The sequence below is a fragment of the Malaclemys terrapin genome, chromosome 20, assembly GCF_027887155.1.
Source record: "Malaclemys terrapin pileata isolate rMalTer1 chromosome 20, rMalTer1.hap1, whole genome shotgun sequence".
Classification (NCBI taxonomy): Eukaryota; Metazoa; Chordata; order Testudines; family Emydidae; genus Malaclemys; species Malaclemys terrapin.
The window spans coordinates 3,199,958-3,210,114 of NC_071524.1; the positions used below are offsets into that span (position 1 = coordinate 3,199,958).

General features: G+C 59.8%; 1 protein-coding gene across 1 annotated transcript; it reads left to right on the forward strand.

Annotated features, from left to right (window-relative positions):
* Positions 1-230: 230 nt before the first annotated feature.
* On the forward strand, positions 231-8,078 carry LOC128826535 (matrix metalloproteinase-9-like). The gene is made up of 5 exons (XM_054009866.1): positions 231-423; positions 975-1,124; positions 1,717-1,881; positions 4,350-4,511; positions 6,760-8,078. Exons 1-5 carry the CDS (start codon positions 354-356, stop codon positions 6,912-6,914), a joined length of 702 nt encoding a protein of 233 aa, XP_053865841.1. The 5' UTR covers positions 231-353; the 3' UTR covers positions 6,915-8,078.
* The last annotated feature ends 2,079 nt before the right edge of the window (positions 8,079-10,157 follow it).

Sequence of the window (10,157 nt, forward strand, 5' to 3'; positions counted from 1 at the left end):
TGTGTGTGTGTGAATTGGGGGTTTGACTCAGTGGAGATGAATGGGCCCCTCTGGTCTCCAGGGCAGTCGCTGGGCTCCCTGCATCCCTCCTGCCCCTGGCTGGTCTCCCAGTTCCGTCTCCAGCCGCGGCTGCAGTGAGCGTGGGACTCGGGCAGGGAGGAGGAGACGCCCTCCTGGTAGAACCTGCTCAGCGGGTTCCGGAGCTGACATCCTGCGCCATGTGGCTGGGAGTGATAGAGACGGGGGCACTGGGGAGGCTGTAGCAGGCTCTGGGGAGGAGCAGCAGTGTCTCTGGCTCTAGCAGGCTGCAGGGGGCAGCGTCTCTGGCTCTAGCAGGCTCCGTGCAGGCTGGGATGATGCTATCTGGTGTCAGGCTCCTGGCCTGGGGCTGGCTGCTCTTGCCTGTCTGCAGGGCGCTGGAAGGTGAGACTCGGCTACTTGGAACTGCGTGATGCAATGCCTGCAATGGAGCCACCTTGGCACTGTTGGGACGGTGAGGGGGTAACATGGGGGGGGGGGGTCCTGCCCTTCATTGGCCATCGCCCTGGTGTGTGGGACCCTGGCATCCGGGTGCTCCCATGGAGGCAGGGCTGGGAGCAAGCGTGTTTCACTGGCAGACACGGGACCCTGGAGCATGGCTGAGCGGGGGGTGCAGAGGAGGGGCACAGTGCATGGGTGCTGGGCATGGGCAATGTAGGGCTACCGGGCACAACTGCCAGTTGCATCCAGACCCCCTGCCCGCATCTTCCACCAGGCACCGACGGAGCCTCCCGCCCTGTCCTCCAACATCTGCCTGGAACAGCCCAGATGCCCCCCCATGCTCCCTCTAGCACAGATTAGCCCCCTTCCGCTTTTCCTGGCACAGCCCCCACCCCATGTTCCCCCCAGCAGAGACCAGCCCTGCACCCCCAGCGCTCTGTTCTTCCTGTCACTCTGCATCTGTGTCTCTGTCCCGCTCCCTTTTCCTGTTTCAGACTGCGCCGCCTGCGTCTTCCCCTTCATCTACCAGGGGCAATCGTACCCCACGTGCACCTGGGACGGAAGCTGGGCCGGGTGGACACTATGGTGCGCCACCACCGCCAACTACGACCAGGACTCCCGCTGGAAACGCTGCTATGAGACGGGTGAGGACTGGGGCGTTCCCCCTTCGTCCTGAGGTGGGGGGCACCCTCTGGCTCCCTGTGCAGGGCCAGAACCCCAGGGCGTCTGGCCACGGAACAGCCAGGAACCCACCACACGTCCCACACTTCTTTGCTGACACAAAGCATGGTGGGATGTGCATCAATCACAGGGCCCAGGGGCCTGGACTCAGCAGTGATCTCAGCAAGTGTCCCCATCGCCCGAGATCCCCGGGCGATGGGCTGTTCTCAGGTCCTGCCAGGGCTAGGATCAGGTGAGATGCAGCCACCGTCACGGAGGGGACATGCGTGAGGGGATGTTGGTCAGTGGCAGAGCAGGCTCTGACAGGGGTGCTCCAGTCCCTCCAGGTGGTCACTGCTATGCTAATGGAGGGGAGGGTGGGTTTGTGATGAAAGCCCTTCCCCTCTCCATTCCTCAGTTTCCCCTCCTGCCCTTTGTCTGTGAGCTCTCTGGGACAGGGACAGTCTCTGGCTTTGTGTCTCTGCGGGGTTCCCCAGGGACGTAGCAATGAGAGCAGCCCTGCAGAGCCCCCCACACAGCAGTGACACCTCTTTGTCCCTGTCTCTCCTCTCCCAGAGTATGGCGGCAACACAGATGGGCAGCCCTGCGTCTTCCCCTTCGTGTACCGGGGCCGGGCGTTCTACACCTGCACCGACGAGGCCGCCAAGCCACGCAGGTTCTGGTGCGCCACCACTGGGAACTACGACCGGGACCGGCGCTGGAGCTACTGCCCTGACACCCGTAAGGATGGGCAGTGGGGGTTGGGGGAGGGGATCAGTGTAGGGCGGTCGAGGGCCCCTCACCTCACAGCCACTGCAGGTGGAATCCCAGCCGGGAACCCCACCACACCCTCCTCCCGGTGCAGGTGTGCCTGGGTGCCGGGCAATGCTGTCGGGGACATTTCAGCCCGAGACACTTGAGCAGAAACGTCAGACCCAGTTCCCAGCACTGGCAGCTCTAGCGGGTTTATCCTGAGTCTCCCCACATTGAACATTATTCTTATTTTTTTTTAAGGTGTGCTATGGTAGGGCCTAGAAACCCCACTCATGGCCAGGACCCTGTTAATTATTTATTAGGTGTCTTACGGTAGCACTGCGAGCCCCAGGACCTCATTGTGCTAGGTGCTGTACCTTATGTATTAGGTGTATTATGGTAGCACTCAGGTCCGCGTGTCAAACCCCAGCTCCTGGAATCCTGTGACTGTGAGGGAAGCTCAACTTTCAGGTTAAACGTAGAAAGGAGGTTTCTTCCCCTTGGGGCTTCAGGGAGAAGCTGGGACTGGGAGAACAGCCCGGGAACCAGATGGGAAATGAGAAGACCCTCCTGCTGATTGTTGACAACCTGGTGATTTTGGGGGGCCAGAGTCCCCATTGCTGAACGTGTGAGTCTGGCGACACTGAATCTGCCTGACACATTATGGTCCCTTATCCCAAACCATGCCCGGCAGCTCAGTGGGGTGAGGCAGACCTGTTGCCCCAGGCATGACACTTAGGGCAGCTTTGGGGTGTTATAGGTGTAACAGCACAGGGGTCCCTCCCGGAGCAGGGTTTGCACTAGACAGACGGAGTCTGGGGCTGCAGACAGGCTGGTACAACCTTGCACTCTCACACTGATGTAGTATTTGGTAACTTATGGTGCAGAAGCACTGAAACCAGAGATCAGGGGCCCCGTTGTGCCAGGCACTGCACAGACCCTGATTGAGATCAGGGCCTCTGACAACCAACTGGAGTTCCCAGAACTGTGAGTCTCTCTGTTACCCCACTCTGCTGCAGCTGAGCGGTGCGTCAGCTCCCCAACCGGCTTATCTGCCCTCCCAGCAAACTTTTCAGGACGCTGCCAGTCCAAACCTCACAGCCTCTCACGGTAGCACGCACAAAACCTGATCAGATTCGCTGCTTCGTCAAAGGGTACATCTACACTACAGCGGGGAGTCGATTTAAGATACGCAAATTCAGCTACGTGAATAGCGTAGCTGAATTCGACGTATTGCAGCCGACTTACCCCGTTGTGAGGACGGCGGCAAAATCGACTTCTGCCGCTTTTTGTCGGCGGCGCTTACTACCACCTCCGCTGGTGTAGTAAGAGCGCCGATTTGGGGATCGATTGTCGCGTCCCGATGGGACGCGATAAATCGATCCCCGAGAGGTCGATTTCTACCCGCCGATTCAGGCGGGTAGTATAGACCAGACCAAAGAGACAGCACCCAGCCGCTTATTGGCTTAACTGGGACTGACAAACCCTCTGTGTCAGTCCAAACACTGAGCTTGTCTGTGGTAAAAGTAAGACAAGTTTATGATGTAAAGGACATGGATTTAAGTGGTGACAAGTCGACGGAATAAGGACAGAAACGGTCGCAAACAAACACCAGTAGAAACACGCTTCTCAGGCGAGAACCGAATGTCAGCCAGTTAAGATCTTTGCCTAAGCAGGTTTCTCACCTGTGCTCAGTTCCTTTGGCTGAAGGATCCACAGATGTCTTGCATATCTGGCATCTGCCCACTCACGGATAACCCCAGGGGGTTCTTTCCCCTTCCTTTTATAGCCCTGAAATCTTTGCAATATATTCTGTGCAATGTGGGCCCAGCCAAAGTTTCTCTCTCCTGTAGAGGCCGGGCTGTCTTCTCCCCGCTTGGTAGCTTGATGGCTTTGTTTACCTTAGATGTAAATGGACTGGCATTGTCTCTGTCTGAGGAGCAGGCTGCCAGAGAAGCAAAAGCCCGTTCCTTACTCGAGGGCTTATTCATTGCTTGCCAAAGACATCTGAGGAACATCATTCCAGCCCCTCTTTGTACACACCCCATGTAACAATTTTCAGGATCAGTGTGTTGCTCGTTCGTATGTGATCTGCCCATGACCCTGGTTAGCTGCAGATTCTGCCAGGTGTGTGAGGTGTAGTGAGTACGCCAGGCCTGACGGGCACTGCTGACCCACTGCAGTGTCTCCCCGATGGGCCTCTGTGTCACTGGGCCCCATTGTGCCAGGTGCTGCGTAGAGCCTGACTGAGGTCAGGGCCCCTGTTGCTGCACAGACACATAGTGAGAGCCAGTCCCTGCCACAAAGAGCTCACAGTCTAACTACGGGCAGGAGAGGTGACAGGCACAGAAAGGGGAAGTGACTTGCCCAAGCAGGGAACCCAGGAGTCCTACCTCTGAATTCAGTGACTTAACCTCTGCCCCATGCTGTCCCCTTCCCTGTCTCTGTCTCTCCAGTACTGGCTGGCAATTCCACGGCTCCCTGCGCCTTCCCGTTCACCTACCAGAACCAGACCTACCTGGGCTGCACGGCAGATGGGGACGCCAGCGGGAAGCCCTGGTGTTCTCTGACCAGAAACTACGACGTGGACCGGAAACGCATGTACTGTCTGGACTCAGGTAGGGGCCGGGGAGGAGCAGGGCAGAGCTACATGGGGCTTTGCTGCCTGGTTTGGCCCATGGGGACCCAGCACCTCTAGGGCTGGTCGGCCCCAGGCAGCCCCACTGTAGCCTCGGACACTTGGCCGGGGTGTCCATAGGGAGTGAGATGCCCAGGTCTGAGTTCAGTAGAATTTCTGCACTGAACTGCAGTTGGCATCTTGCATGGACGGTGGCCCAGTGGTTACGTACTAGCCTGGGACTTGGTCACTATGACATGAATTCACTGCTCTGCCGTAGCCTTCCTGTGCAACCTGGGGGAAGTCACATAGCAGCTCTGTGCCTCAGTTTCCCTACCCATGTAATGAGGATAATTGTCCTGCCTCACTAGGAGTTAGGAGGGTAAATACCTTGTGACCTGTAGCAATGGGGCCAGAGCAGTACGGTGAGTAGATAGACTGGAAATTACAACTGGGGAGTGTGACATCCCAGGGCATTTGAGTGGCTGAGAACTGAGCTGTCAAACACAACAGGGCCAGCCTTGGGGGTGGGGTGGAAAAAATGCAGATGTTTCCCTGTTTTGCAAGGTGAAAATGGGCTGACTTTGGAGTGGGGGCGGTTCCCCCAAAAGTTTTTTCAAAATGTTTTCATCAGAACGTTCCTGGGAACGGTTCTCAACATTTACCAAAAGCTGGGCTTCCCGGCCTATGAAAAATGCTCATGTCCCGGTTTCCAATAACCGCGGGATCCCAGGAACATTTTCCATCGGAATCTCAATGGCAAAAGTCACTGAAGTTTTTGTTGAAAAGGAAACTTTGGACAGTCCCATGTGTCTTGTGAAAATAGCCATTTTTCTGGGAAGAAAAAGGCCATTTTCAAGGGGGGGAAAACCCTTTTGTTTGACAAACGTCCCACACTTAGCTCCAGCATCCCCACAGCCCATGGAGTGAGTCTTCCCAGCCCCTGGGATCCTCTAATGTAGCCAGACCTTTAGAGAGAAGCGGGGAGATAGACCCCCCTTTGCCACCCCATGGGCCATTCATTGCAAGGTCTGGGGCAGCAAGACCCGCCCTGGGGCAGCACGAGCGCCCCGCTGTGCCCCCTGCTGCCCAGTGGGGGATGTGTAAACAGGGCCAGGGGAGGTACACGGATCCCCAGCCTGTGGAGCTGGGGAAGCCTGGGCCAGAGCCCGTGGGGGTGACTGGCCCAGCTCCGCCTGCTTGGCTGCACTGACGTCAAGGGTCCGGCCTGTGCGGGGTTGGGGCCACCCTGCTTGTGGGCCCAAGGGGTCAGCACATCCCCCATGTCCCCTCCCCTCCACTGTGGGGGTCATGGAGCCCCTTGGATGGGTCCTGCACAGTCTGTCCCCATCAGCGGGAGGTGGCGGCCATCTTTGTCGCCATCACTCACAAGACCTGATGTCCCCGCCACTGACCCCAATGGAGGGGAGCAAACCCTGAGGTGCTAGGGTAGAGGGCTATGGGTTCAGGTGGGGGGGCACAGCTACCTCAGCCCTGCTGAGCCCCCCAGGGTGTGACACAGTGGGGACCATGGCAGGGCTGGCTGAGGGAGGGCTCTGACACGGCCCGGGCCCCAGGGCATGTGGGAGCTGGGCTGGGTGACTTGCAGGGGGCGCTGCATGGCTCTGTGGTGTCCCAGCTATTCGGGGGGGGGGGGGGGCGGTTTGTACAGCAGGCAGCTGATGGGAGCTCCGGGGGGTGGGTATGTTGGTGGGAGGGCATGGTGTGCTCTGGGGGGGATGAATTGATTAGGGACCCCCCTGCCCGGCTCCTTTTGACCCGTTGTAACTTTGACCAAATTTCCCTCAACTGACCCGCGATTTTGGGCGCCCAACTTGAGACGCCGCAGCGAGGCCGGACTGACAGAAAGCGCCGCCCTGGCCTGTGACATAGGACATCTGGGTTCTGTTCCCAGCTCTTCCACCCAACCGCACTGGATGAGCAGGGGCGTGTCCCTTCCCCAGCTGTGCCTCAGTTTCCCCTCCTCCCTGGTGTCAGTCTGGTCAATTTGGATTCTCAGCTGCTTGGGTCAGGGCCTGTCTGTCGTCATGGGTCTGTGCAGCGCCTGGCGCTGTGGGTCCCGGATCTCAGCTGGAGCCCCGGATGCTGCTGTGTCTCTCGTTGGGCTCCCAGGATCCCAAGTCTCGGCCGTACCCCCTGGTATGGGGCTATAATTCCCCCGGGTGGGGCTCCCCGGACAGGCCAAACGCTGCGCTAATCCAGCCTCCCTTCGCTCTGGCTCGTTACAGATGGGCGCCCACCTGATGCAGCAGAGACCCCAGCCCTGGCCTTGCTCCCCTCACCTTTCTCCAGAGCTGGCAGGCGGGGAGCAGAGCAGGGCTGGAGGGGGAGGAAGAGACGCTGGGCGAGAAGATCCACGGGCCAGTCAAGATCCAGCCGTTAACACGCGTGATGTGGCTGCGTGGCTACTCCAGAAACCCCCACCCCCACCCGGAGCCATGAAAGCCTAGAGAAAAGGGTGTTAAAATCCAGCCTCTCGCAGCCTGCATTTTGCTGGGCTTTGCTCCTGTCCCCGGCTTTTTACCTACATCCCGTACGACCCAGTCCTGCTCCCCCCGGCAGCCACACGCCCCCTGCATCCAGCTCCTGTGCTCACACAGACCCTCAGTGCCCCCCGCTCTATGGACAGCTGGGCCCTGCCTGGGCGTCTGGGGACGTGGCTCTGCCCGGGCAGACCTGAGGGCACTGTGAGGGGCTGGCGTGGACTGACTTGTGAACTCTGCTACTGCACTGGCACTGCCATGGCGAGGGGCCGGCTGATCATCCCAACTCCCCCCGGCCCTGGGGCCTGTCCTGGGAATTCACCTGCCCCCGGGGGGAGGGAGCTTCGAGTCATGGGTGGCTGCGTCATGCTCGGGGCCAGTGGTGATTGCACATCTCTGCCTCTGCTTCCCTCGGCCAGTCACAGCAAAGGTCTCTGGCTGGAGGCCCCTTTGCTCTGCCCCCTGCTGGTGTCAGCCCAAATCCCGGCCCAGAGCGATACCCGCGCAGAGATGGAGGCCAGCCGGCAGCCGGCTCCTGCCAAGAGACCCAGTCGGCAGAGTGGAGAGAGTGATGCACCGAGCCGAGCCTGGACACAGACTGAGCCCCCCACGGCGACCAAGGGGAGAGGGAGGCCCCGGTGGGTAAAGCCTGTCCTGTGATTGGGGGGCACCAATCAGCCCCCCTGGCTAACAGGGATGGAGGAAGCGACAATTGCCCCCTGCGATGGGTGTATAGAAAGTCATAACCAATGTGGTTTCTGTGCTAGTCCGTCTCCCCCGCGGCCGTCAGTATCACTGCCCTTGGGTGTGGCCAGCCCCCTTTGGACTCCCGTTTGCCCATTAAGAGACTGGCCCTGGGCCGTGTTCGCCCCGTGGTTTGATGCTGCAGACGATTTAACGCAGGTGTCGCTGCGTGCTCATGTCACCAGCTGTGCTTTGCCGTTGGGGCTGGGCTGGTTGGACCCTTTGTTAGCTGGGGAGGGTTTGCAGGAGTTTCCCCTCCGCGCCGTGTCGTTCGGATTTGGTTTTTCTTTGCTCGTTAGCTGAATAAAATCTCCAGCGCACACGGCGCCACTTGGCTTCATAAGCAATTTGGGGTGGAACTAGAGAGAATCTTTGGCACTTTGCAGCCGACTCGGGAGCCCAGAGATTTCCCCCAGCTCGCCTCCAAATTCACCTTTTGGTTTTAACTGCTTGTCTGGCCCAGGACGTCCCTGAACGACACTTATGCCCCAGTGCAGGCGTCCCTCTGGCCTGGCCCTGTGGCACAGGCAGCCCCATCCCGCACAGAGTTAAGCAAGCGGCACCTGAGGCCCAGCTCCATGTGCAGCGTCTGTCCAGCACCACGTGTCCCATACCTGATTCAGGAGCAGGGTAGTGAGCGACCTGGGGACTGGCCCAGCTCCTGTCAGACGGGGGATCTGGCATTGGAGACTCACCCACAGAACCATGCGTTTCTCACCTCCTGCAGGAACCACACTTTATCCCCTGCTGCCCCGCAGCCCCAGGCAGGAGCCCTCTGCAACCTGGGCAAAGCCCCGGTGAGAGTGACGGGTTCAGGCTCTGGGCCCCGATCCTGCACTTGGGGAATCGGTGCAGGTCAGTGGGAGTCACTGGGGCACAGAACATTGACCCAGCCCGGGAGGGCTCCATGGGGAATAAAGGTGAATGAACGGTGCTCGCTGGGAATGAGATCCCACCCCTGAGACTGCAGAGAGAGAGAGATAGCGGGGTCCTTGCTCAGGGGTTCAGGGGTCCCTATTGGGGCATCATTCCCTATGGCATCCAGTGGGGGACACCATTCCCCGTGACAGGGGTTCCCAAACTTTCCTCCCCCAGCTAACGAAACTGAAAACCATCCGCGTGTGTTCGAAAGCCGTGTGAAAAAGCACAGTTCCCGCTCTCACCACACGGGTGCAACTGAGCTGCGGGACTCTTGCATCCTTCTGACAGCGCCCGCAAACTGACCAGTGAAACCTGGGGGTGCTGCAGCTCCCGCCGCACCCCTAGTTCCCAAGCCTGGGACACCCTGGCCAGGGGCCCTTATCATGTGCCGGGTTCTAGCTGCTAGTCCTGGCTGGGCTGGGGCAGGACGGGACTTCCTCTTCCCCTGCGCGGCCGCTCCAGAGCTGGGTCAGACCCACCCCTGGGACCCTCCCCTGGCTGCAGGATGGTTCACAGTCTCCTCCTGGGCCAAGCTGCCATTTCCCTTAACGCCGGCCCTGCCAGGCAGCAGCAGACACTCGGGCAGGGCCTGGCCATTTCCTTGTTGGTCCTGATCACCCACCGCTGAGCCTGGGCCCTGGGGGGCCTGACGCTCCAGGGGGCCGGACAGCCACAGATTGCAGGGTGTGGGGGCTTGGAGTGGGAGCAGCCATGAACCATCCTGCCACGCTAGGAGCAGCTGCCTCTCGGGCTGGCCCCTTCGCCTCACCCTCTGCCCATCGCCTGGTAGCTCCGCTTCACCCTCTGCCACCCACCGGGGCTGCGGGGCTCCTCCAGCCCTGGGAGGGGCCATCGCCAACTGCCACTCTGCCAATGTGTGCCAATGTCCCCCGTGTCCGCCCCCCAACTCTGCCCATGGGGGACCAGCTGGGACTGTGTCGCAGCCCACAGTTTGGGAGCCCCCTTCCCTATGGGATCCTAGAACGGGGGCACAAATCCCTATGGATCCTATAGGGGGCACCATTCCCTAGGGATCCTATGGGGAGGTATCCTTTAGAGCCCTTCCCTGCTGTGAAACAGGCCCTAGGGTGACCAGATGTCCTGATTTTATAGGGACAGTCCCAATTTTTGGGTCTTTTTCTTATATAGGCTCCTATTACCCCCCACCCCCGTCCCGATTTTTTACATTTGCTATCTGGTCACCTTAAGGCAGCCGGACCCAGGAAACCCGGGCGCTGCTCTGAGTGGCCCCAGCTGAGCGGCCCCAGCTGAGCTGAGCCATGGTACAACCCCAAGGCTCCTCCAGTCGGCCTTGCCCCCCAAGGGGTGAGCTGTGGGCACAGTGCCCCCGGTTCTGCCCACGGCACGCAGGGGCAGAGTGGAGAGGACACAGTGGAGCAAACTGTCCATTTCCCACGTCCTTCAGGGAAAGCCCAGGCACGTGGACGGAGCAGCCACAGACCAGCCGCACCTGAGGA

Coding starts and splice junctions, on each gene's coding strand:
- LOC128826535 (XM_054009866.1), top strand. CDS start 354: ATGATGCTATCTGGTGTCAGGCTCCTGGCCTGGGGCTGGCTGCTCTTG. Junction 424..974: donor TGTCTGCAGGGCGCTGGAAG/GTGAGACTCGGC, acceptor TTCCTGTTTCAG/ACTGCGCCGCCTGCGTCTTC. Junction 1,882..4,349: donor GAGCTACTGCCCTGACACCC/GTAAGGATGGGC, acceptor CTGTCTCTCCAG/TACTGGCTGGCAATTCCACG.